At 56.2% G+C, this 27,525-nt stretch overlaps 2 protein-coding genes across 3 annotated transcripts in view; one reads left to right on the top strand and one right to left on the bottom strand.

The window, feature by feature from the left end:
- The window catches only part of DSTYK (dual serine/threonine and tyrosine protein kinase), a 35,870-nt gene extending 21,938 nt beyond the window's left edge, over positions 1–13,932 (bottom strand). For both annotated transcript variants that reach the window (XM_063418104.1, XM_063418105.1), the window contains exons 1-3: positions 13,587–13,932; positions 2,795–3,765; positions 467–1,106 (exon numbers count right to left, since the gene is read on the bottom strand). In XM_063418104.1, the coding sequence (XP_063274174.1) occupies positions 467–1,106; positions 2,795–3,765; positions 13,587–13,812 (1,837 nt within the window). In that variant the 5' untranslated portion in view covers positions 13,813–13,932. The remainder of the gene's footprint in view (positions 1–466; positions 1,107–2,794; positions 3,766–13,586) is intronic.
- A 700-nt stretch (positions 13,933–14,632) lies between these two features.
- TMCC2 (transmembrane and coiled-coil domain family 2) overlaps positions 14,633–27,525 on the top strand; it is a 28,200-nt gene continuing 15,307 nt past the window's right edge. The window contains exons 1-2 of the mRNA XM_063418109.1: positions 14,633–14,930; positions 23,828–24,370. Coding sequence (XP_063274179.1) covers positions 14,763–14,930; positions 23,828–24,370 — 711 coding nt within the window. The 5' untranslated portion in view covers positions 14,633–14,762. The remainder of the gene's footprint in view (positions 14,931–23,827; positions 24,371–27,525) is intronic.

The raw sequence follows: 27,525 nt of genomic DNA, 5'->3' as shown, positions 1-27,525 counted from the left end.
GAATTCTCACCATTTCACCCTCGATTATTTTATCCAATATTACTAATTATTTCATCCTCGATTCTCACCATCTCACCCACCATTCTCACCATTTCATCCACGATTATTTTATCCAGTATTATTAATTATTTCATCCAGAATTCTCACCATTTCACCCCGATTCTCACCATTTCACCCTCGATTCTCACCATTTCACCCTCGATTATTTTATCCAATATTACTAATTATTTCATCCATGATTCTCACCATCTCACCCACCATTCTCACCATTTTACCCTCGATTATTTTATCCAATATTACTAATTATTTCATCCTCGATTCTCACTATTTTACCCTCAATTCTCACCATCTCACCCACCATTCTTTCCCCCACCACCACCACCGCTTCACCCAACCCACCCTACACCAAAACCCCGCACCCACCCCCACCTCCCCCCAATCCCCCCACCCCAGGGACAGCCCCCACCTCGGAACTCCATGCTGGCAGCATCCTCCAGCAGCTGCTCCTTCATGCTGCCCAGCGTGTCCACGATCATCTCCTTCATCTCCTCCTGCTTGCGGTTGGCGATGCCCATCAGCGACTCGTAGAGCTCGCTCTCCTTCCTGCGCGTGTACTCCAGGCGCTTGGGCGTGATCTGCAGGTCGCGCTGCATGTCGAACGCCTGGTTGATGAAGATGTTGAGGCAGCGCCCGTGCACCTCGCTCAGCGCCGTGGCGGCTCCCACCAGGTGTTTCTGCAGCACCTGCCTGCAGAAGGAGCTCAGCAGACGAAGTTTTTCCGGTTGTTCTGCCAGCGCGGAGCCGGCGTTGCCACCGCGGTCGCCGCAGGGGTTCAGGTAGCCCAGTTCCAGCAGCTGGGAGTGCAGAAGGGATTTGTCCTTGGAGGAGGGGTTGGGAGAGTTCTCCTCGCTGCTGGGGACTCGCAGGAAGAAGATGGGGAGGGAGAATTTGTCCTTGAGTTCCTGCAGTTCTGCCCGGTCGGCTGGGGACAGCTGGGGCTGGCTGATGGCGAAGGTGACAACGGGCAGCACTTGGTTGACAAGCTCGGCCAGGGTGGCCTCGGCTGGCTGGAAGCCTCGGCACGGAGCCACCACGATGTCCACTTCCTGGGGAAAATAAGAAAGGAGAAGGTTTGGAGAGGGTTTTCCATGGAAAAATGCCCTGGAATTCGTTCACATAGCAAAGAAACAGAATTCTTCAAAGCAGATCTGGAGTCCCACCTGCAAGGCTGATCCCTAACTCCGAATTCCTTATTTTGGACCAAATCCTTGGAGTTTTAGCCCAGTTTAGGACAAGGCTGATCCCTGGACAACTCCAAATTCCTTATTTTGGACCAAATGCCTTGGAATTTTAGGACAAAGCTTAGGACAAATGTCCCAGGAAGGAGCCAGCAGGGGAATTTATTGAACAGGGCTGTTCCCCCTGCTTCCCTACAGACCAGGGCAGGGACGATCTGGGAATGAATTTATCAGGGCTGTAAATGTCACCTCCCATTGCCAGGGACACTGGCAGTGCCACCCCAAGCTCCCTAAAGATTAGGGACAGTGGCAGTGCCACCCCAAGCTCCCCACAGCCCAGGGACAGTGGCAGTGCCACCCCACAGTCCCCACAGCCCAGGGACAGTGGCAATGCCATCCCACGGCCCAGGGACAGTGGCAATGCCACCCCACGCTCCCCATGGACCAGGGACAGTGGCAGGGCCACCCCAAGCTCCCTAAAGATCAGGAACAGTGGCAGTGCCACCCCAAGGCCCCCACAGCCCAAGGACAGTGGCAGTGCCACCCCACGCTCCCCATAAATCAGGCAGTGCCACCCCACGCCCCCCACAGCCCAGGGACAGTGGCAGTGCCACCCCAAGCTCCCTAAAGATTAGGGACAGTGGCAGTGCCACCCCATGCCCCCCACAGCCCAGGGACAGTGGCAGTGCCACCCCACACTCCCCACAGCCCAGGGACAGTGGCAGTGCCACCCCAAGCTCCCTAAAGATTAGGGACAGTGGCAGTGCCACCCCATGCCCCCCACAGCCCAGGGACAGTGGCAGTGCCACCCCACACTCCCCACAGCCCAGGGACAGTGGCAGTGCCACCCCAAGCTCCCTAAAGATTAGGGACAGTGGCAGTGCCACCCCATGCCCCCCACAGCCCAGGGACAGTGGCAGTGCCACCCCACACTCCCCACAGCCCAGGGACAGTGGCAGTGCCACCCCAAGCTCCCTAAAGATTAGGGACAGTGGCAGTGCCACCCCATGCCCCCCACAGCCCAGGGACAGTGGCAGTGCCACCCCACACTCCCCACGGTCCAGGGACAGTGGCAGTGCCACCCCAAGCTCCCTAAAGATTAGGGACGGTGGCAGTGCCACCCCAAGACCCCCACAGCCCAAGGACACTGGCAGTGCCACCCCACGCTCCCCATAAATCAGGCAGTGCCACCCCACGCTGCCCACAGCCCAGGGACAGTGGCAGTGCCACCCCAAGCCCCCTAGAGACCAGGGACAGTGGCAGTGCCACCCCACACTGCCCACAGCCCAAGGACACTGGCAGTGCCACCCCACAGCCCAGGGACAGTGGCAGTGCCACCCCACACTCCCCTCAGCCCAGGGACAGTGGCAGTGCCACCCCACAGCCCAGGGACAGTGGCAGTGCCACCCCAAGCTCCCCACAGCCCAGGGACAGTGGCAGTGCCACCCCACAGCCCAGGGACAGTGGCAGTGCCACCCCAAGCTCCCCACAGCCCAGGGACAGTGGCAGTGCCACCCCACACCCCGCAGCAGCTCCCAGCACGGTGCCAGCCCCACCTTGAGCAGCGCGTGGGGCAGCGCCACCTCCAGCTCTGCCACCCTCTGCGCGGGGTCCTCGGCGTCCCCGGGCACCTGCAGGTCCTGCTCGGGGATGGTGTCCCAGTGGCCGCGGTGCGCTGCCAGCGCCTGCACCAGCTCGTACTGCCCGGGCAGCGCCAGGCTCAGCCGCGTCCGCGCCCCGTGAGTGAGGCGGACACGGCGGCGCCGGCAGCGCTCCTCGCTGCCAGCCCTGGGGACGGGCAGTGGCTCCATGGTGGCAGTCCTGGGGACAGGCAGAGGGTCCTCGGTGCCAGCCCTGGAGACGGGCAGAGGGTCCTCGCTGCCAGCCCTGGGGACGGGGCGTGGCTCCATGGTGGCAGTCCCAGACGTGGGCAGTGGCTCCTCGGTGCCAGCCCCAGGGATGGGCAGTGACTCCATGATGGCAGCCCTGGGGACCAACAGCTCCTCGGTGCCATCCCTGGGGATGGGCAGCAGTTCCTCAGTTCCAGCCCCATGGACGGGCAGCAGCTCCTCGATGTCAGCCCTGGGGACGGGCAGTGGCTCCTCGGTGTCAGTCCCAGGGATGGGCAGCAGTTCCTCAGTTCCAGCCCCATGGACGGGCAGCATCTCCTCAGTTCCATCCCTGGGGACGGGCAGCAGCTCCTCAGTCCCAGCCCTGGGGCCAGACAGTGACTCCTCAGTTCCAGCCCCATGGCCGGGCAGCAGGTCCTCAGTGCCATCCCTGGGGACGGGCAGTGGTTCCTCAGTCCCAGCCCCGGGAATGGGCAGCAGTTCCTCAGTTCCAGCCCCATGGACGGGCAGTGGCTCCTCGGTGGCAGCCCCGGGCACGGGCAGCAGCTCCTGGCCCAGCAGGGTGTTCAGCAGCCGGCCCTTGGCGCTGCAGCTCTGGCCCAGGATCAGCAGGCAGGGCCGCCAGCTCACCGAGCGCTGCAGCTGCTCCTCCTCGTGCGGCGGGAACGAGACGGGGCCTGCAAGGGGACAGGGGTTGGGACCATCATCCCTGAGGGGACAACGGGACACTGCAGCCCCACGGCCCCGCAGAACAGCCAGAGCAGCGGGAATTGGCTTCTGGATGGGGAATTCCTGCGGCACCCACACGCGGGGACACGGCAGGGTGATGGGCAGGAAGGCAGGGAAAGAATTCATTGTTGGTATAGAACCCCAGAACCACAGAGTGCCAGGATCAATCACAGGATCAATCACAGAGTGCCAGGATCAATCACAGGATCAATCACAGAGTGCCAGGATCAACCACAGAGTGCCAGGATCAACCACAGGATCAGTCACAGAGTGCCAGGATCAGTCACAGGATCAACCACAGAGTGCCACGATCAATCACAGAGTGCCAGGATCAACCACAGAGTGCCAGGATCAATCACAGGATCAATCACAGAGTGCCAGGATCAACCACAGAGTGCCAGGATCAACCACAGGATCAACCACAGAGTGCCAGGATCAACCACAGGATCAACCACAGAGTGCCAGGATCAACCACAGAGTGCCAGGATCAATCACAGGATCAATCACAGAGTGCCAGGATCAACCACAGAGTGCCAGGATCAACCACAGAACGCCAGGATCAACCACAGAACGCCAGGATCAACCACAGGATCAACCACAGAGTGCCAGGATCGATCACAGAATCAATCACAGAGTGCTGGGATCAATCACAGAGTGCCAGGATCAATCACAGAGTGCCAGGATCAATCACAGGATCAATCACAGAGTGCCAGGATCAACCACAGGATCAGTCACAGAGTGCCAGGATCAGTCACAGGATCAATCACAGAGTGCCAGGATCAACCCCAGAGTGCCAGGATCAACCACAGAGTGCCAGGATCAATCACAGGATCAATCACAGAGTGCCAGGATCAACCACAGAGTGCCAGGATCAAACACAGGATCAATCACAGAGTGCCAGGATCAACCACAGAGTGCCAGGATCAACCACAGGATCAATCACAGAGTGTCAGGATCAATCACAGAGTGCTGGGATCAATCACAGGATCAATCACAGAGTGCCAGGATCAACCACAGAGTGCCAGGATCAACCACAGGATCAATCACAGAATTCCAGAATCCCAGAATCCCAGAACCACAGGATCAATCACAGAACCCCAAAACTATAGAATCCCAGGATCCCAGAATCCCAGGATCAATCCCAGAATCAATCACAGGATCAATCCCAGAATCAATCCCAGAATCAATCACAGAATCAATCCCAGAATCAATCACAGAATTGATCCCAGAACCCCAGGATCAATCCCAGGACCAGTCCAGGACCAATCCCAGGATCAATTCCAGGATCAGGCCCAGGATCAACCACACAACCCCAGGATCGACCCCAGAACCCCAAAGCCACAGAATCCCAGGACGAACTGGGTTGGAAAAGCCCTTTGGGATCATCAAGCCCAACCCATGACCCAACACCTAAACCCCAGCACTGAGTGCCACATCCAGGCTTTGTTTAAAAGTTCTGGGGATTGTTGGAGTTGGATTTGGATGAGCCCCTTCCAAGCCAGGATATTCCAGGATTCTGTTTCCTTGGAAAAAGCCTACCCAGAACCCTGCAGCAGCTGAATGGAAAGCCCTAAAAATCAAAATAAAACTGGTTTTCAGTCAAAACACCCAAAAGGCTTCAGCCTGCCACAGGCTGGAACAGCTTCCCAGTGCTCCAGGAGGGTCTGTGGGTTATAAGGCAACTTCCCAAGCTTTTGGGGACACTTCCCAAGCTTTTGGGGACACTTCCCAAGCTTTTGGGGACACTTCCCAAGCTTTTGGGGACACTTCCCAAGCTTTCAAGGCTCGGCTGTACAGAATGTTCCTGTTCCATGTCAGAAATAAATTCCAGCCACGGCTCAGCGACAGCTCCAGTCACACTCCAAACCACCCAACACTTCCCACGGGTGTCACTGCACCAAAATCCAGGATTATGGACATGAAAAAGCAGGAAACCCTCCCGGGGGAACGGAAAAGCAGCACAACTTCTTCAGCGAGGCTGCTGCAATTCCCTGAGCCAAATCCTCCAGGAAGTGGCAGAATTCCAGCAGCCGGGAAGGGATGAGCCCCAGGGAAGGCGCTTTGCTGGCAGACGGAAGGTTCTGGAACAGCCTCAAACCCTACAGACTTCCCTCAGAGCCCACAAACATCACTCAGACCTCACAAATGTCCCACAAACATCACTCAGACCCCACAAACTTCTCTCAGACCCCACAAACACCCCACAAACTTCTCTCAGAGCCCATAAACGTCACTCAGACCCCAAAAATGTCCCACAATCGTCTCTCAGACCTCACAAATGTCCCTCAGACCCCACAAACATCCCACAAACTTCTCTCAGAGCCCACAAACGTCCCTCAGACCCCACAAATGTCCCACAAATGTCCCTCAGACCCCACAAACATCACTCAGACCCCACAAATGTCCCTCAGACCCCACAAATGTCCCACAAACGTCTCTCAGACACCACAAACTTCCCACAAACATCCCTCAGACCCCACAAACGTCCCACAAATATCACTCAGACCCCACAAATGTCCCTCAGACACCACAAATATCCCTCAGACCCCACAAACGTCCCACAGACCCCACAAACGTCCCTCAAACATCCCTCAGACCCCACAAACATCCCTCAGACCCCACAAACATCCCTCAGACCCCACAAACATCCCTCAGACCCCACAAACATCCCACAAACGTCCCTCAGACCCCACAAACACCCCACAAACATCACTCAGACCCCACAAATGTCCCTCAGACCCCACAAACATCCCTCAGACATCCCTCAGACCCCACAAATGTCCCTCAGACCCCACAAATGTCCCTCAAACCTCACAAACGTCCCTCAGACCCCACAAACACCCCACAAACTTCTCTCAGACCCCACAAACGTCCCACAAACATCACTCAGACCCCACAAACATCCCTCAGACATCCCTCAGACCCCACAAACGTCCCTCAGACCCCACAAACTTCCCACAAATGTCCCTCAGACTCCACAAACATCCCTCAGACCTCACAAACGTCCCTCAGACCCCACAAATGTCCCACAAACATCCCTCAGACCCCACAAAGGTCCCTCCCTTGCCCCTGTGACAATAAACAAACGCCCTCCCCGAGCCGGCAGAGCGCGCCAGGGCTCGGCCTGGAGAGGGGAAAAGGAAATTTCTCAACATCTGCATCTCCTCCAGAGCTGCCCTCATTACTCATCTTCCTCTGCAGCATCACGGAGGAAGAATTCCAAGGTCAGTGGGGTGGAACAACTCCCTGCCCTCACCTGGCTGAGCTAATTTCAGGCTCAAGGCTGAGTTCAGCTCCTGTTTTCTTTTTGGAAAAGTCCTAAAAATGCAGTTTTGGAAAGAGTTAAATTCAGTATTACCCTCGTGCACAGAATGACTCTGACAGCCCCAAAAACATGGATATAAACAAATCCCTGCTCTGCTGCGCTGCAGGAATACAAAAATTCAGGGAACTGAGCTGCCAATCCCTAAAAATTGGATTTTGAGCCCAGTTTGAGAGCTGCAAACCACCAGGGTTGCTCTGATCCTGGAAGGAACAGCAGGGATTGCACAGGGAAGGTGCTGTTAAAATTCCTTTTTTCATGAGTCATGTTCTGGCAGCCCAAATTATCAGGAAAACAAGATCCTCCCCTCCACCAGGATCCTCCTCTCGTGCCAAACCCGAGTGAAGGGATCCTACAGCACATCCTGCTCCTCACTCCGACGGCTTAATCAGTCCAGTTTAATTAAAACCAGCCAAATTTGGAGCACTTTGTGTAGTCTCAGACTGCTTTAAAGCCTCTTTAAAACCCTGTCCCCAAGGCTTGCCTTCCCCTCAAACCTTCCAGCTGGAAATGGGATTTTGGAGGAGTTTTTTCACCCCAAAACCAATAAAAAATCTTCTTTGTGGCTCTGCCTCACAGACCCCCAGCTCTGAGCCCCAGACCCCGAGTCTGGGGGTGGTTTCAGGGAGGAATCTCTCCTTGAAGTGATGATTTTTGGGATTGTTTTCCAAACAAGCCTTTCAAGAGCCCACATCAAGTGACCAAAGGGCTGGAGGCTGACCAGGAGCTCACAAAAGATAAGGATGTGGAAAAATCCCACAAATTGCACATTTGAGCCTTCATGTGCAGGATGAAGGATGGCTTTGATCTGGGGACATTCCTCGGAGCTTCTCCGGGGATTCAGGCTCCGGAGGATGAAAAAAGCAATTCAGGGAGGGCTGCACAGGCAGAGCCTTTGCTCTGCTGAGGTTTCCGAAGGGAAAAGAGGCAGCAGAGCTCCCTCTCCTCATTCCAGGCAGGCTCGGAATTTGTGGATCCTTAAACGCAGCAAAAATATCCCTAAAAAATCACTGGGATGCAGCAGCTTAATGGGAATTACTGAAGGATGGTTTATGTGGATGGAGAAGTGGAATCCTGGATGGTTTGGGCTGGAGCTCATCCTGTTCCTCTGCCATTCAGGGACACCTTCACCATCCCAGGGCTGGCTTTGGGCACCCCCAGGGATGGGGCAGCCACGGATCCTCTGGGAATTTCTTCCTTATCCCACCTCAACCTTCCCTCCTTCAGCTCGAGGCTGTTCCCATTATCCCTGGGAAAATTCCCTTTCCAGCCTTCTTGGAGCTCCTTTGGCCACTGGGAAACTGCTCCAAGTCCTCCCAAATCCATCTTTTCTCCAGGATTTGTGGTGGGAATACCTTTCCTGTGATTCTACACACCATGATCAGCATGGACACGGATCCAGGGTGGCAGGGACCCAACAAAAATCGGGATCAGACCTTCCCAAAAGGCTGCAGTGACATCCCCGTGCCCTCAGGAGCAGCGCCGGGGGCCAGAGCAGGAGCTCCATTGTGGATCCAGGGTTAAAACACCTTTCCCAAGGTGCTCCCAAATCCATCTTTTCTCCATGATCCAAGGTTAAAACACCTTTCCTGTGATTCCCCACCCCATGATCAGCACAGACACGGATCCAGGGTGAGGATCAGACCCTCCCGAAGGGCCGCAGTGCCATCCCCGTCCCCTCAGGAGCAGCGCTGGGGCCGGAGCAGGAGCTCCATCGTGGATCCAGGGTTAAAACACCTTTCCTGTGATTCCCCACCTCATGATCAGCACGGACACAGCTCCAGGGTGGGAGAAACCCAACAAAAATCGGGATCAGACTTTCCCGAATGGCCGCAGTGCCATCCCCGTGCCCTCAGCAGCAGCTCCGTGCCCAGAGCAGGAGCTCCATCGTGGATCCAGGGTTAAAACACCTTTCCTGTGATTCCCCACCTCATGATCAGCACGGACACAGCTCCAGGGTGGGAGAAACCCAACAAAAATCGGGATCAGAATTTCCCGAATGGCCGCAGTGCCATCCCCGTGCCCTCAGCAGCAGCTCCGTGCCCGGAGCAGGGGCTCAACGCCGGATCCAAGGTTAAAACCCCATCCCTGTGATTCCCCACCCCATGATCAGCACGGACACAGCTCCAGGGTGGGAGAAACCCAACAAAAATCGGGATCAGACCCTCCCAAAGGGCCGCAGTGCCATCCCCGTGACCTCAGCAGCAGTGCCAGAGGCCGGAGCACGAGCTCCATCGTGGATCCAGCGTTAAAACACCTTTCCTGTGTTTCCACACCCCATATAAGCACAGACATGGATCCAGGGTGAGAGGAACCCAACAAAAATCGGGATCAGAATTTCCCGAATGGCCGCAGTGCCATCCCCGTCCCCTCAGCAGCAGTGCCAGAGGCCGGAGCAGGAGCTCCATCGTGAATCCAGGGTTAAAACACCTTTCCTGTGATTCCACACCCCGTGATCAGGATGGACACAGATCCAGGGTGGGAGAAACCCAACAAAAATTGAGATCAGACCCTCCCAAAGGGCTGCAGTGCCATCCCCGTGTCCTCAGCAGCAGTTCCGTGCCCGGAGCAGGGGCTCCACGCCGGATCCAAGATTGAAACCCTATCCCTGTGATTCCACACCCTGTGATCCGCACGGACACAGCTCCAGGGTGGGGATCAGACCCTCCCGAAGGGCCGCAGTGCCATCCCCGTGCCCTCAGCAGCAGTTCCAGGGCCCGGAGCAGGAGCTCCATCGTGAATCCAGGGTTAAAACACCTTTCCTGTGATTCCCCAGCCCATGATCAGCACGGACACAGCTCCAGGGTGTGAGGAACCCAACAAAAATCGGGATCAGACTTTCCCGAATGGCCGCAGTGCCATCCCCGTGCCCTCAGCAGCAGCCCCGTGCCCGGAGCAGGGGCTCCACGCCGGCCCCACGCCGGCCCCGTGCCGGGACGCGCCATGTGATGAACACTTCAAACCGGGGCGGCGGGGGAGCCCCGGGGCGCCGTTGTCCCATGAATTCCCGGGATGAAAGGAGGCCTGTGCACGGAACAAGGGCGGCTCTCACCAGGATTCCCCCCCAAATCCACTCCAGGCTCGGCACAGCAGCCTCGGCGGGGATTTATGGAACCCATGCGAGCTCCAAGCACTGAGTCATCCCTCTTCCTGCACTTTGATGGCCTTGCTCCCCTTTATTTCGTTTTTCTTTTTTTTTTTTTTTGCCAGTTTTTTGAGGGGTTTTCCGAGGATTCCGGCCATTCAGTGACTTCCAGCAGGCTTTGAGCACCACAAGATTTAATCTCAAAACATTTGTATCAAGTGAGGTGTCCAAAAGCTTGGAGCAACCTGGAATGTGTGAGACTGGATGGGGTTTAAGGTCCCTTCCAACCCAAACCCGTCTGGAATTCTAAATAAATCCATTTTTACTTCTATGTCAGCACAGAGGTGTTGATTCCAGCAGAAAAAAATCCAATTAATTCCCATTTCAGCAGCTCCAAAGGCTGCAGAGCCAAATTCCATCCTCTGAAGCTCCTCGGGAAATCCTCCTTTCATTAGCCTGAGGGGTTTATTTCACAAATCCCACCCCAACCACCTCTGCACTGCTCTTAAATCCAAGTTTTTACCCCCAAAAGGAGCCCTGATCTTTAGGGGACCACGGTGATATCAACAGAGCTCACATTTGAACAGGATAAACTCTTCAGTCAGCACAGAAACACCTCCAAACCCTCTGCAGAACTCCCTAAAAATTCCATTTATTTCTGGAAGCTGAGCCCCAAAACACAGCATTAAAGGAACCCCAGCTGGTGTCCAAAACTCAGGGGATTTTCTGAAAAATTCCTAAAATAAGGCAAAAAAACCCTCCAAACCCTCATGTTTCAGATTGTTCAATTACAGGCACAGCACAAAGAGAAAGCGGCCCCAAGGAGCAGAAAACAAATTGATTTTTTTTTTTTTAATATCTTCACCCATTTTATGCTGCGAGTCCCTAACTCAGGTTTTGTTTTTACAGCTCCAAACCCCTCAGGATTGGGGGAAAACATCCCCAAAACGCCTGGAGGAACTCCTGGAACACCATCCCAGGGTTCTGTTTGTACACCCACACTTCAATAATTCCAGTTAAGCTGCTGCTTAACCTCAGTGATTTTTTGGGGAGGATTTTTTGGGCTGGAATTCCAGGATCCACAAATTCCCAGCCTGCCTGGAAGGAGGAGAGGGAGCCCTGGGGAAGGGCCGGGATTTTTTTGACTCCCTGGGAGAGGCAGAGCAAACACAACTTTCCCTTCCCTACAAACAGTTGCTGCCCCTGGATCCAGCTCAGTTCTGCTACCAGGAGTAACCTCGGAGTAACCCCAGAGTAACAACCTCTGAGTGAAGGGTGTTGTGTCACGCTCCAGGCAGGGAAAGTGGGAAATAAAAGGATTTATTTGCTCCTTGAAGCAACACTTGAGCTCACCTGAGGGGTTCAGGGGCTCCTACTCAGCAGATACTCAGCAGATACTCAGCCCTGGTTCTGTCTGGAAGCTGATCCAAAGGGGATTTGGATCACAATCCGTCCTGCAGTGCCTCAAAACCAAACCCTTCCCATCTGGTTGGTTTTCAGCATATCCACGTTTGTTTTCCAGGTTTATTTTCCCACTGCACTGCCCAGCTCCCTCTGTGCTGCACAAATCTGACCCTGCACAAGCCCTTGGATAAAATTCCTCTATTTTGGTGCCACCTGAAGGGCAGATTTTGGGGAAGAGTCAAGGAAAACCACGCTCCTTAAACCTCCTGACACCCAAAAACCTCCCCAGGGGAAAAATGGGAAAAATCCACCATCCCAGTTTGATCCCAGCCTTTGGGATGGAGCAGATCCCTGGATTCTCTGGGAATTCCATCCCAGCCCCTCCTCACCCTCCCAGGGAAGGATTTATTCCCAAAATCCCACCCAAACCAGCACATGGAATCCTGGAATGGTTTGGGTTGGAGGGAATCATCCGATCTCATGGGCAGGGACACCTCCCATTATCCCAGGCTGCCATTTCATCCTTTTCATCCACTTTATCCATTTTATCCTTTTCATCCATTTTATCCTTTTCATCCATTTTACCCATTTTTTTTATCCTTTTCATCCATTTTATCCACTTTTTTCCATTTTATCCACTCTCCAACCCGGCCTGGGACACTCCCAGGGATGGGGCAGCCCTGGATTCTCTGGGAATTCCATCCCAGCCCCTTCCCACCCTCCCAGGGAAGGATTTATTCCCAAAATCCCCTCCATCCCTGCCCTCTGGCAGCGGGAAGCCATTCCCTGCACTCCATCCCTTGGAAATATTCCATCTTTTCTCCTCAGCTCCTTCAGGTCTCCCTAAATCCTTCTCTTCTCCAGGCAGAACAATCCCAAATTCCAAACATCACAGGGTCACCTGTCCTGGCTCTGCCTCTTCCCAAAATCTCCTTCCCCACCCAGCCTGGTGAGAGGGGCAGCAGCCACTTCCCAAAATGTGTTCCCAAAACCTTTCCAGCCACAACTCCACAAGGGGAAAATGAACCCCAAATCAGCCCAAAACCAATTTTCTTTTTACATACAGACAGAAAAACTCAAGACTTTGAACACAAAACCAGGACTTGGAGTGGAAGACAAACAGGGACAAGAATCCTGGACAAGAATCCTGAACAAGAATCCTGGACAAGAATCCCGGACAAGGATCCCGGACAAGGATCCCGGACAAGGATCCCGGACAAGGATCCCGGACAAGTGGCCAAGAGAGATGACTCAGGAGCCATTTGGGGATGAATGAAGAAGATTTTTATGGCCGTTTGAGGTCACACCGAACTCCTCTCACAAGACTGTCCTATGGAAACACCGAGCCCCGCGTGGCAGCAGAGGTGCCACCCGCAGCTCTGTTTGTCAACAGCAGCAGAGGACCAGAGAGCCCCTGAATGAGGCCACTATTCCCAGGGAATCCGGGAAAAACTGGGAATGCCAGCCCCTCATCCCACCCACTCTTCAGAACCCCTCTCCCTGAGGGGCTGGTGAGGGAGAGGGATAAATAAAATCGTGGAAGGGACGCACAGGGATCAGGGATCCAGCCCCCGACAATCCCACCCTGAGCATCCCCGGGAGCGGCGTCCAAATGTTCTCAGAGCTCCGGGGCTGCGCCCATCCCCTGGGGGAGGCTGCTCAGCGCCCCACCACCCTCTGAGAGAAGAATATTTTCCTCCTATCCATCCTAAATCCCACCCTAAATCACGCCCCTGCCCTCCTCCCTTCAGCCCACAAAGCCTCCAGGCACCTCCAGCCCTTTAACCCCCACCACAGCCCCCCCAAATCGGACACTTCACCCGCACCGCGACCCTCACAAGCCCCCCGGAGCCCCCTCACGGCCGGAGATGGCGCTTTTACCCTCGCAGACCCCTCTCCGTCCCATCCCCGCCCCGGCGAGGCCTCCCCGGCCCCGCCCGCGCCCGCCCCGCTCTCACCGCCGTCCCCGGGACCCCCGTCCCCGGCGGAGGGGGGGCCGTCACCGGCAGGCGCCGAGGCGAAGGGATGTCCCTGGGAGAACTTGACGTCGCGGAAGAACCTCTTGGTCTCTCGCAGGTTGTGCTGCAGCCGCGCCAGGTGCCGGTTGTAGTGGGCGAAGGTGCGGCACAGCTCCCGCACGGCCCCGCCGGGACCCCGCCATGACGGGGGCCCCTCGCCCTCCATGTCCTCCGGGTCCGCCCCGCTATCCCCTCCCCACCGCGGGCAGCGCTCGGGCCCGGCCAGGCTGCCGCCGTCCCTCGGGGAACCTCCCCGAGGATTTCCTCGCTTCCCGATCCCCCCCACCCCCCGCCCCTCCCGCTTCCCCCGACCCCCGCGGCCGCCGCCTTCTCCCGAGGGGAAGCGCCTCCACCGGCCGCGCTGCGTGTGCGCGGAACGTTTGTCGGAGCGCCGCAGGGCAAAGGGGGAGGAGGCCGGGCGCACCCCGCGCGCGAGGCACGCTGGGAGATGTAGTTCATTCGTGGTTCAGTGTAGTTCATTATCCCGGGCCCGCGGGGGACGCCGGGAGTTGGAGTCCGTTGTGCCGCAAAGCCTCAGGGAAATTGTAGTCTCTCGAAGCGCGGCCGCCGACCTCTCCCCGCGGCCTCTGCGCACCGCCCGCGGGGGACGAGAAAAAACGCTCCAAAAAAAGAGAACCGCCATCAAATGACGTATTTTAAAAGGGGAAGCAAAAGGGGAAGGTGGAACGCCGCCCGCCGCTCCCCCATCCCGCGCTGCGCGGAGCGGCTCGGCAGGAGGCGGCGCGCCCGTCTCCAGCTCCGCTCCGCCTCCGCGAATCACCAGCGGCGGCCCCGCCCTCCGCGCGTCCTCATTGGTCCATTCCTCCCTCCAGCACCGCCCACCGAGCACCCTCCTCCAATCACCGCGCGAAGCCCCTCCTTTCTCCCGCCGCCATTGGCCGGCGGCGCTGTCCGTCAGGCGCGGCGGCGGCGGCGATGCCGGTGCCGGCGGCGGGCGCGGAGCCGCCGCGGCGCGGAGCCGCCGCCCGGCCCGGGCTCGGCGGGGCGGGCGGGCCGGGGCCGCGCAGCCCGCGGGCCCCGCAGCGGCCGCCGGGGCGCCGCCCGCCGCCGCCGCCCTAGGCGCCCCCCGCTCTCCGCGGGCACGGCGCTCCCGGGATGAAGCGGTGCCGCTCGGACGAGCTGCAGCAGCCCGAGGAGGATCCCGGCGCCGCGGGGGAGTCGCCCGGTCACGGCGCGATGGAGGGCAAGGCCGGCGAGGCGGCGGCGGCTCCCGAGGCGGGCGCTGTCCCGCCGCCGGCGCGCTCCAAGCCCCCCGACCTGAAGGTGAGCGGCGGGAGCATCCCGGTGGGACACGGGGGCACCGGGAGATGCCCTCGGATCGGCGGGGGGCTCCCGGCGCGGAGCGGCGTGGGGGGATCCCGGTGGGGGTCACCGCAGCGATGGAGCTCGGGGGTGCCACCATCCCCATCCCCCTCGGTCCCACAGGTGTGACCTTGGAGAATGCGGGATGGCTCCTGGATAGGGGCGCTCCGGGATGGGGATAATCGTGGAATGGGGTGCTCCCGGATGGGGATACCCCGGGAATAGGGTGCTCCTGGATGGGGATACCCCCGGGAATAGGGAGCTCCCGGGTGGGGATGGTCCTATGAACAGAGATCCCGCTGGGATTGGGATGCTCCTGGGATTAGGATGCTCCTGCGATGGGGACGGTCCTGTTACGGGGATCCTGCTGGATGAGGATGCTCCAGGGATGGAAACACTCCTGGGATGAGGATGTGGTTGGAATAGGATCCCCCTGAGATGAGGATGTGGTTGGAATAGGATCCCCCTGGGATGAGGATCCCCCTGGGATGAAGATGTGGCTGGAATAGGATCCCCCTGGGATGAGGATGTGGTTGGAATAGGATCCCCCTGGAATAGGATCCCCCTGAGATGAGGATGTGGTTGGAATAGGATCCCCCTGGAATAGGATCCCCCTGGGATGAGGATGCTCCTGGGATGAGGATCCCCCTGGGGTCGGGATGGGGCTGGTCCTGCAGTGAGGACGCTCCTGGGACACGGATCCTCCTGGGATGAAGAAATCCCAGTCTGGAGCGGGGCTTTGGGGGCTGCCCCGCCGCAGAGGGGCTGCGCAGATCCCGGGAAATCCCTGCCGGGGATGCTCCGGGAGGATCCGGGGCTGCGGCACCGGGGAGTGACGGTGTGGAAATGGCCCCGAGGCTGCTCCTGCCGGGCCTCGGAGCCGCTGGATGAGGAAAACAAATCCCGCGGCACCGCAGCGCTGCGGGACGGACAGAGCCCCTCCTGGGAGGGGGATCCGGCCTGAAATCGGGCACGGAATTCCCCCGGGTTTGGGAAAGAAGCAGCTCCGAGCCCCCACCTCCCCCGGGCTGTTCAACAGGGTTGAATTCCCGGCGTGGAACTTCGGGGTGCGTGGGGATGGCGTGGGCAGAGCGGGATGGGCTGGGACCGAGGGGATGCTCCCACCCCCTGCTTCCAAAAAAACCCTGGGAAAAAGCGGAGAATGTCCCTGCCGGGCCGTGGGATGGAGCCGTGACAGCGCAGGTGGCCCCGGTCAAGGTCACAAGGGTGGCACTGCCAGGCTGCTGCCGTGCCCGCAGCCATCCCTGCCAGCCAGGACACAACATCCCTGCTCCCGGAGGAAAACCCGGCTGCTGTGAGCACGGGGAGCGCCGTGCCTGCTGCAGGGGACACCGGGGGCCTTCCCCAAACAGCCCCCAAACAGCTGGAGAGGCCAGGGGCAGGCAGAGCCACGGGCTGGGAGGGTGGCACAGCTCATGCCAGAGCAGCTGTGGATCCCTGGCAGTGCCCAAGGCCAGGCTGGATGAGGCGTGGACACCCTGGGATAGTGGGAGGTGTCGTGCCCACCCAGAAAGGGGTGGAACTGGATGAGTTTTAAGGTCTCTTCCAGGCCAAACCATCCCGTGATTTTCTGATTCCGTAATTCCGTGATCTGTGAGGATGAGGAGCTCGGGGCTGTGCTTGGCTTGGTGGCTGGGGACAGCCAGGCTTGGCCGAGGTGTTGTTTCCCACCCCCGTCCTTTCCCCATCCCACCTGGAAAGGGCTTTCCCCTCAGAAAGGGCTGGGAATGCCGGGCACAAGGAGCTGCAGCATCCCAGGGCTGCTCCCAGCACCCCAAACATTCCAGGGCTGGCACATCCCGCCCGCAGCTGGAGCTCCACAACCTCACCCAGCAGCAGCATCCGAGGCCAAATAAATCCCCATTGATTTTATCGAGCTGCCCTCCCGCAGGTTTGCTGCCAGTGCTCACCTTTAATGCGTTTGGAACTCAGCAATTAATTAAAATAAACCCTCAGACTGGGCAGAACATGGGGAGAGCTGGGGCCGGGCGCTGTGCCACGGCCACCACGAGTGGCATCGTTCATAAATCAGAGTTTTCCTGCCCCAAACTCCCTCTGGAGCTGCTGGTGGGGTGGGTTCAAGCTGGTCCTGCTCCAAATCCAGATTCCTGTTCCTGTGGATGGGGAAGGATCAGAGATTCCTGTGAATGGGGAAGGATCAGAGATCCCTGTGGATGGGGAAGGATCAGAGATTCTTGTGGATGTGGAAGGATCAGAGATCCCTGTGGATGTGGAAGGATCAGAGATTCCTGTGGATGGGGAAGGATCAGAGATCCCTGTGGATGGGGAAGGATCAGAGATTCTTGTCCCTGTTAATGGGGAAGGATCAGAGATTCCTGTGCCTGTTAATGGGGAAGGATCAGAGATTCCTGTGCCTGTTAATGGGGAAGGATCAGAGATTCCTGTCCCCATGGATGAGGAAGGATCAGAGATTCCTGTCCCCATGGATGGGGAAGGATCAGAGATTCCTGTGCCTGTGAGTGGGGAAAAATCAGAGATTCCTGTCCCTGTTAATGGGGAAGGATCAGGGATTCCTGTCCCTGTGGATGTGGAAGGATCAGAGATTCCTGTCCCTATGGATGGGGAAGGATCAGAAATTCCTGTCCCTGTTAATGGGGAAGAATCAGAAATTCCTGTCCCTGTTAATGGGGATGGATCAGAAATTCCTGTCCCTGTTAATGGGGAAGGATCAGAGATCCCTGTGGATGGGGAAGGATCAGAGATCCCCGTGGATGGGGAAGGATCAGAGATCCCCGTGGATGGGGAAGGATCAGAGATCCCCGTGGATGTGGAAGGATCAGAGATCCCTGTGGATGAGGAAGGATCAGAGATCCCTGTGGATGAGGAAGGATCAGAGATCCCTGTGGATGAGGAAGGATCAGAGATCCCCATGGATGGGGAAGGATCAGAGATCCCTGTGGATGGGGAAGGATCAGAGTAAACTCTTTGCTGCCAGCTGCAGATGGATCTGAGGTGGCACCCTGGAAACGCCAGCCTGCCTGGTGTCACCTCCGTGCCCGAACTCCGGCAGATCCGTGGCTGCTCTCCCTTCCCCAGCCCTGGCTCCGGCTCCTCTGCTGACAGCCAGGGCTCCGTTAGGGAAAAAAGAGAGGAAGAAAGAAGTTCTGGCAAGGAGCAAAGCTGGTGTGTGACAGCTCTGCTCAGGAATCCGTTGGTGGCAGGGATTTCTGCAGGAGTGATGGGACCCATCCAAACCCTGCATCCAAAACTGCCGCTCTTCCTGAGCCAGGGGTTTTCCCTGAGCCAGGGGTTTTCCCTGGATCTCCGTTTTCCCTGGATCTCTGTTTTCCCTGGATCTCTGTTTTCCCTGGGTCTGGGTTTTCCCCGGGTCTCTGTTTTCCCTGGATCTGGGTTTTCCCTGGGTCTGGGTTTTCCCTAGGTCTCTGTTTTCCCTGGGTCTGGGTTTTCCCCGGGTCTCTGTTTTCCCCGGGTCTCTGTTTTCCCCGGGTCTCTGTTTTCCCTGGATCTGGGTTTTCCCTGGGTCTCTGTTTTCCCCGAGTCTCTGTTTCCCCTGGATCTGGTTTTTCCCTGGATCTCTGTTTTCCCTGGATCTCTGTTTTCCCTGGATCTCAGTTTTCCCTGGATCTCAGTTTTCCTTGGATCTCAGTTTTCCTTGGATCTCTTTTCCCTGGGTCTCTGTTTTCCCCAGATCTGTGTTTTCCCCGGATCTGTGTTTTCCCTGGATCTCAGTTTTCCCTGGATTTCTTTTCCCTGGATCTGTTTTTTTTCCTGGATCTGGGTTTTCCCTGGATCTCAGTTTTCCCTGGATTTCTTTTCCCTGGATCTGGTTTTTCCCTGGATCTCTGTTTTCCCTGGATCTCTGTTTTCCCCAGCAGTCTGATCTGGCCCAGGGCTGACGCCTGACCCCGTTCCCATCTCCAGGGTCACAATTTTGGTCTTTGCCAAGGGGAGGTCCCACCTCCCACTGGAGCAGAGGGATTGGGACAGGAGTGGAGCATCAACCTCCCCATTCCTCACATTATTTTTTGTATTTCTATATTATTCTATATTATTTTATATAGAATATTATATATTTTATACTTACATATTTTATATGTACATTTTCTATTATGTCAGTATAATTTTTTAATATTTTTGTATTATTTTATATATTTTAACTTGTGTTGTTTTATATATTATTTTATATGTTATTATGTCTTTTATATTACTTTTATGCTTATATATTAAGTATAAAATATATACTTTTTATATACATTATATATATTATTAGTATACTTAATATATAAGTATAAAAATCTTATGGTTTTATACCTTTTTATTTTGGTTCACCTGGGCAGTGAATTCCATTTAACCCAAGGGCATTCCCACACCTGGGCAGTGAATTCTGTTATTCCCAGAACATTCCCACTCCCGGGCAGTGCATTCCCTGCTATTCCTGGAGCATTCCCACTCCCGGGCAGTGAATTCCCAGAGCATTCCCACTCCTGGGCAGTGAATTCCTTGCGATTCCCCACTTCTGGACGGTGAATTCTGTTATTCCCAGAACATTCCCACTCCCTGGCAGTGCCTTCCCTGCTATTCCCAGAGTATTCCCACTCCTGCCCGCTCCATCCCGTTATTCCCGGAGCATTCCCGCTCCTGCCCAGTCCATCCCGTTATTTCCTGCTATTCCCGCTCCATCCCGTTATTCCCTGCTATTCCCACTCCTGCCCGGTCCATCCCGTTATTCCCTGCCATTCCCTGCTATTCCCGCTCCATCCCGTTATTCCCTGCTATTCCCTGCCATTATTCCCGCCCCGTGCCGCCGCTCCCGGCGCGCTCCCGCTGTCGCTCGGTGCCGCTGTGCCCTGCCCACGGTGACTCACGTTTGTCACATGCTGTCCCCGCGGAGCGGTGGCGGTGGGCGAGCGCTCCGTTCCCACCGGGAACATCCCGGCGCTTTCCCGGGCAGCGGGAGGAGCGGGAGCTGAGCTGGGCTGGTGTCACCCCTTGGGGACAGCCCTGCCCCTGTCCCCCAGCCTGGCTGGAGGTGGCAGGAGCCTCCTGCTCCTTCCAGAGGAGAATCAGCTGGAAAAGGAGCGGCAGGGCTGGAAAACTCACACGGGATCTGCCGGGATCCTGCTGCTCACTGGGGGACGTGGCACTCCTAAAATATGGGATGGGATGGGCTAGGAGGGGATGAAACTTCCCTTTGTGCCCTAAAATATGGAATGGGATGGGTGGGAAGAGATGAGACTTCCCCTGTACCCCAAAATATGGGATGGGATGGGATGGGATGGGATGGGATGGGATGGGATGGGATGGGATGGGATGGGATGGGATGGGATGGGATGGGATGGGATGGGATGGGATGGGATGGGATGGGATGGGAAGGGGTGAGACTTCCCTCTGTGCCCTAAAATATGGGATGGGAAGAGATGAGACCTCCCCTGTGCCCCAAAATATGGAATGGGATGGAGTGGGAAAGGATGAGACTTCCTCCCATGCCCTAAAATAATGGAGTGGGATAGGCTGGGAAAGGATGAGACTTCCCTCTGTGCCCTAAAGGATGGGATGGGATGAGATGGGATGGGATGGGATGGGATGGGATGGGATGGGATGGGATGGGATGGGATGGGATGAGACCTCCCCTGTGCCCCAAAATATGGAATGGGATGGAGTGGGAAGGGATGAGACTTCCTCCCATGCCCTAAAATAATGGAATGGGATAGACTGGGAAGGGATGAGGCTTCCCCCTGTGCCCTAAAATGTGGGATGGGATGGAGTGGGAAAGGATGAGGCTTCCCTCTGTGCCATAAAATATGGAATGGGATGGGGTGGGAGGGGATGGGACTTCCCTCTGTGCCTTAAAGGATGGGATGAGACCTCCCCAGTGCCCTAAAATATGGGATGGGATGGAGTGGGAAGGGATGGAACTTCCTCCCGTGTTTGTACAAATTCTCCAAAGAGCTGCAGAGCCTGGGCTGGAGCCTCTGGGCGGGCTGGGGCGTTAATAAATAATTACCAATCCCAACCATCGAGCAGGATTTCCAGCTTGGGGCCGTGCTGGGAGGTCGTGGCAACCAGATCCCGTCCTTGTGCGTCCGCCTGAAAGGCGAGGAAGGGGTTTGGGTGTCAGGAATCGTTTCCAGAGGAGCTGGGAGGGTTCAGCAGGAAAAAAACACCCTGGGGAGCCTGGCACAGAGTCCACGACAAAACCCTCATCCAGCTCCCAGTTTTCCTGCAAGATGTCCCGGGCTAAAATGGGATTTTTCCAGCTCTTTTCGGTGCAGTGGGAACTGGAGCAGGGGCTTTGAAGTCCCCACCACCAAGCAGGAGAGCCTGATGAAAAAGTGCAAATAAATAAAGATATTTTTGGATTCACCTCGGTGTTTTACAGCTGAGAAATTAATCTGTGTCCATTGCCTTGGTTAGCAAGCAGTGGCTGTTCCAAAATAGCCTCTGCTCCGAGCCACGAGCTGCTCCGTGCCAGGAAAATGCCTCTGCTTTGGAAATGCAGGAATATCCTGGGAAAACGGGAGAGAGCAGAGCTTTTCCAGCAGCAGCGGGCTCGGCTGTGGCCACCACTGCTTTTTAAAGCAGACAAACCCTGAGCTGGAATTCAGGAGAAACACTGAATTCTCTCCCTGCTGCCCTGGTTTTCCCCATGCAGATCCCGTGCCTGCCTCTTTCAGGAAAACTTGGAAAGGGCCCGAGGGGAGTTTGTTTGAAAAGGTGAATTTTGGACTGAGAAACCCTGAGGGAAAATCTCCCCTCCTCTCCTGCCAGCTCCACTTTTAGTTTGTTTTCCTCTCTTTTCGCTGGGACCCTCTGCAGCTCTGGCCGTGCCCTGGATGGGAGGGATCTGGGGGTTTGGAGTTCTTACCTCTCGAATGCTGCCTCTGTTTCCATAGAGACTCTAAAAATAGAATAAAATTTAAATCGTTATTTCCTCAAGAAGCGATTCGGCACCGGAGATTTATTATATATTTCTCAAAAAGGACCTAAAAGGACGGGGATTTGCATTGTGAATGGCTCAGGGAAAAATGAAAGGCAGAGTTTGGGGACAGAGGATCCCGCTGCTGATTCCTTGGCGGAATTCCAGGGGATGGATTTGGACCTTGTCTGGGATTTTTAGGGGAAGGAGCCCGTCCTGCAGGGCCACGAGATCCTCCTGTCTCTGGAGGTCGTGTCTGGAATGTCACAGCTGCTCCAAAATCCCGACTTTCTGCCTCTGAGGAGCTCCTGGTTCCTGCTGGTTTGGGAACAGGAATAAATGTCATGGGAACAGGAATAAATGCCCCTGGGGACAGGAATAAATGGCCCTGGGGACAGTCCCTGCTGCAGGACAGCAGGGCTGAGGTGGCCCTGGATGTCAGCAGGGTCAGGACTGGCGTCCTCACAGGACAAAACCAGGCCAGGGTTGTTCCTTGTGATCTGCCAGGTCCTGCCAGAGGCCTCTCCAGGAAGGAAAGGATTTTTTTCTTATCCCAAATCCTTTCTTGGCTGCCTGGGAGCCGCGCTGGAGCAGGGTCTGGGACTGGGGGTGCTCTGAGCCCTTGGGGAATGCTGGAATTTGCTGCCCCCCGATCCACCGGGCATGAGGCCAGAACCTCCCGGGATGCAAATCTGGGTGTTCCAGTGGAGCCCTGGATTTCCAGGGCTGCAGGGAGCCCTGCCAGGGCTGCCCCGGCCGTATCAGAGCAGGATCTGTTCCACCATCCATATTCATGATCTCCCCATCCTGATTCCCTCCCCTGTGCTTCCTGGGAATCTCCCGGGATCCAACCCCTGGCAAAGGGAGACCTGGGAATCCTCGGGGCAGCAGCACGTCCCCGGCTCCTGCTGGAAACCAGTGGCTGCCCAGTTTGGACTGGGTTTGGTGGCACAGGGCCAGCAGCTGTGGTTTGTGCCAGGCTGGTCCGTGGGAAATGCCACGGGGGAATCTCCCTGGTCCTGGCTGGAGCTCCTGCGGCTCTGAGGCCACTAATGCTGAGCATTCCCAATACTTCCAGTAATGTTTAGGATTTCCAAGCACTAATACTTCGTATTTCCAGTATTTCCACTGAAATTTCATATTTCCAAACATTAATATTTAGTATTTCCGGTATTCTAATACTTATTATTTCCAAATACTAATATTCAGTATTTCCAGTATTTCCACTAAAATTTCATATTTCCAAGTACTAATATTTAATACTTCCATGTAAATGTTCCCATCTTACAATAAGTGCTGGCAGCAGGGCTTGTTCCCTTCCCCACATCCCTCTGGGCTGCTCCAGGAGATCCCTCTGGAATCTCTCTGGAGCTTTGGTTTGGGTTCAGAGCTTTGGGTTCAGAGCTTTGATTTGGGTTCAGAGCTTTGGTTTGGGTTTGGAGCTTTGGTTTGGGATGGGAGCTTTGGTTTGGGTTCAGAGCTTTGGTTTGGGATGGGAGCTTTGGTTTGGGTTCAGAGCTTTGGTTTGGGTTCAGAGCTTTGGTTTGGAGCTTTGGTTTGGAGTTTTGATTTGGGTTTGGAGCTTTAGTTTGGAGCTTTGGTTTGGGTTTGGATCTTTGATTTGGGTTCAGAGCTTTGGTTTGGGATGGGAGCTTTGGTTTGGGATGGGAGCTTTGGTTTGGGATGGGAGCTTTGGTTTGGGTTCGGAGCTTTGGTTTGGTTTCAGATCTTTGGTTTGGGTTCGGAGCTTTGGTTTGGGTTTGGATCTTTAGTTTGGGTTCAGAGCTTTGGTTTAGGTTCAGATCTTTGATTTGGGTTCACATCTTTGGTTTGGGTTCGGATCTTTGGTTCAGATCTTTAGTTTGGGTTCAGGGTGAGCCTGGGCACCATCCCCAGCACAATTTCCACCGCCCATCTCCCTCTCTCCCTCCTCCCGCAGAAAATCCAGCAGCTCTCCGAGGGCTCCATGTTCGGCCACGGCCTGAAGCACCTTTTCCACAGCCGCCGGCGCTCGCGGGAGCGCGAGCAGCAGCAGCAGCAGCAGCAGCAGCAGCAGCAGCAGAGCTCGCAGGACCCCGCGCCACCACCAGCGCCGCTCGGCACCTCTGACCACGAATCCCCGGACGAGAAGGAGCGCTCCCCGGAGATGCACCGCGTGTCCTACGCCGTGTCCCTGCACGACCTCCCCGCCCGCCCCACCGCCTTCAACCGCGTGCTGCAGCAGATCCGCTCGCGGCCCTCCATCAAGCGCGGCGCCAGCCTGCACGGCGCCGGCCGCCGCGCCAAAGGCGGCTCGCTGGAGCCGCAGAAGGGCAGCCCCCACCTGGGCCGCAGGGCCCCCCAGGACAGCGGCCTCACGGCCATCCTGCACCAGCACCAGGGCAGGCCCAGGTCGTCGTCCACCACCGACACGGCCATCCTGCTGGCCGAGGGCGGCGCGGTCTACCTGCTGGCCGAGGACGGCGAGGGGCTGGCGGAGAAGGTAGGGATGGGGTGCCTGGAGGGGGGGAGGGAGGTGAGGGGGGCTGTCCTGAATGAGCTGGAGGGGTTTTGTGCTGAAGGTTTCTGTCCTGGAGGAGCTGGAGGGGTTTTGTGCTGAAGGTTTCTGTCCTGGAGGAGCTGGAGGGGTTTTGTGGTTGATGGGGCTGTCCTGGGTGAGCTGGAGGGGTTTTGGGCTCTCCTGGAGGAGCTGGAGGGGTTTTGGGCTGTCCTGGAGGAGCTGGACGGGTTTTGTGCTGAAGGTTTCTGTCCTGGAGGAGCTGGAGGGGTTTTGTGGTTGATGGGGCTGTCCTGGAGGAGCTGGAGGGGTTTTGGGCTCTCCTGGAGGAGCTGGAGAGGTTTTGTGGTTGATGGGGCTGTCCTGGGTGATCTGGAGGGGTTTTGGGCTGTCCTGGAGGAGCTGGAGGGGTTTTGGGCTGTCCTGGATGATCTGGAGAGGTTTTGTGGTTGATGGGGCTGTCCTGGGTGATCTGGAGGGGTTTTGGGCTGTCCTGGGTGATCTGGAGGGGTTTTGGGCTGTCCTGAATGAGCTGGAGGGGTTTTGTGGTTGAGGGGGCTGTCCTGGGTGAGCTAGAGGGGTTTTGGGCTGTCCTGGATGATCTTGAGGGGTTTTGTGGCTCTGCACAACTCCCTGATGGGAGAGGTGTGAAAGTTGGGCTCTGCTCCCACAGGACAGTGACACGGTAAGAGGACGTCACCTTAATCTGTCCCTCAAGAGGTTTGGGATAAGAGGACATCACCCTAAGCTGTACCTCAAATCAGCAGGAATTTCTTCCTGTAAATTATTTCTTCCTATAAATGGGGATTGGGGGCTGTCCAGGGAGGTTTGGAGTCCCCATCCCTGCGGGTGTCACCTGGATGTGACACTCGGTGCTCCAGGTGGGGACTGGGCACAGCTCGGACTCGGTGATCCCAGAGGGATTTTGCAGCCTCGGTGATTCTGGAATTCTGTGGCTCCACCTGGGCTGGGGAGCACGAGAACAGAGCGGGGAGCCAGGGCAGGGCTGGGTGCAGAGCACCCCAAAATTCCCTTGGGACGAGGTTGTCCCTCGGGGCAGTGCTGGTGGCACCACAGCCCTTGGGAGCCACTCAGGTCTGGAGCTGCTGGAGTTGAGGCAGGGCCACAATTCCCAGAGAGGGATTTGGGGGATAAAAAAAGGCCCTGGCATCCTCTGTTCCCGCAGGATGGGGGATCCAAAAGCACCTCCGGGCTCAGCGGGCTCAGCAGCGATTTGGTCCCATCCCAAGGGATTGTGAAACCAGCCCGTGCCAGGCTGATGGGCAGGATGGTGTTTCCATCTAGTGTTTAGTGCCATTAATTATGCACCAGCCCAATTAGCACACGCTGAGTTCAAGGGACAGGCACTGGGGGGATTTTTGCTGTTGGCTTCTCCCCTTTGGGGGGGTTCCACACCCTGCAGCTGCTCCCTGCAGCTCTCAGGGAGATTAGGATCCTTCTTTTTGTGTTTTTAATTCACCTGAGAGTGCCAGCAGTGAAATGGAGAAGGCTGGGATGGGGAGGTGACCAGGCAGGCTGTGGCAGGGACGTGGGAATGTGGTCCCAGAGGATAAAAATGTCACTGTGTCCGCAGCTTTCCAAGGAGCTGCCCGGAATCTCCCCAAATCAGGGCAGCCCAACCCTTCCCTGGCAAAGCTCCAAACCAAACCCAAACCAAACCTCCAACCCAAACCAAAGCTCCGAACCCAAACTAAAGATCCAAACCCAAACTAAAGATCCAAACCCAAAGATCCAAACCCAAACCAAAGCTCCAAACCCAAACCAAAGGTCCAAACCCAAACCAAAGCTCTGAACCCAAACCAAAGATCTGAACCCAAACCAAAGCTCCGAACCCAAACCAAAGCTCTGAACCCAAACCAAAGATCCAAACCCAAACCAAAGCTCCAAACCCAAACCAAAGCTCCAAACCCAAACCAAAGCTCTGAACCCAAACCAAAGCTCTGAACCCAAACCAAAGATCCAAACCCAAACTAAAGATCCAAACCCAAAGCTCTGAACCCAAACCAAAGCTCCAAACCCAAACCAAAGCTCTGAACCCAAACTAAAGATCCAAACCCAAAGATCCAAACCCAAACCAAAGCTCTGAACCCAAACTAAAGATCCAAACCCAAAGATCCAAACCCAAACCAAAGCTCTGAACCCAAACTAAAGATCCAAACCCAAAGATCCAAACCCAAACCAAAGCTCTGAACCCAAACCAAAGATCTGAACCCAAAGCTCCAAACCCAAACCAAAGCTCCAAACCCAAACTAAAGATCCAAACCCAAAGATCTGAACCCAAATCAAAGCTCCAAAGCTCTGAACCCAAACCAAAGCTCCCATCCCAAACCAAAGCTCTGAACCCTGCTCCTCCCTTCTGGAATGTCCCACCCAGACCAAGCAGGAGCATCAGGCTCCTCATTTGAGCGTCTGCAGCCAAAATTTCTCCCTTTTGGGCTGCTCTGGGGCACTGCAAGGATCCCAATCCCGCCGGGATCGTGGCCACAGCCTCCATCCCACTGGCCCAGAGGCACCCGGAGCAGATCCATGTCCACTCCCAGAGCAGCACAGAAAGGGTTAATTAATCAATAATTAACTGCATATGACACAAAGAGTAATAAGAAGAGAGACAACACCTTTGCGAGGCAGTGGAAAAATAACTTATTTAGAGAAACACGAGCCCGGCGATATTCCCGAGCCGGATTGTTTTTCCAGGAGCCCTCAGGGAGCCCTCCCGAGCCTCCTGCCCGCAGCAAGGCAGCTCCTTTTCCTCAGGGATGGCCTCCAGAGGGGGCCTGGCATCGTCCCTGCCCTGTCCCCAGGGATCTGTCACCTCCTCCCTGCTTCCCATCCCTTTGGAAGCCCCGCGGGATGCTCGGGGCTCCTGGGAAGGAGCCTTTCCCCCCACACACAAATTCCGTGCTGGATTTTCCACCCCTTCCATGAGGAGCTGGATGGGTCCCTTGTGGGATCTCTCAGTCTCAGCAAGTTCTTTTTGAACAGCCATTGGTGAATTTTTTTTTTCGTATTTTTTCCTTTTAATTTTTCTTTTTTAATTAATTGAGCTGCTGCAGTTCTGCCTTCCCCTTTTCCTGCACTGGTTCCTAAGCCCGTGGATCCTGCACACAAAATTCCACCCC

This window comes from Prinia subflava, chromosome 23, assembly GCF_021018805.1.
Source record: "Prinia subflava isolate CZ2003 ecotype Zambia chromosome 23, Cam_Psub_1.2, whole genome shotgun sequence".
Lineage (NCBI taxonomy): Eukaryota > Metazoa > Chordata > Aves > Passeriformes > Cisticolidae > Prinia > Prinia subflava.
Note: the sequence above shows the minus strand (reverse complement) of the source record. Positions and strands in the feature narration are given on the sequence as shown.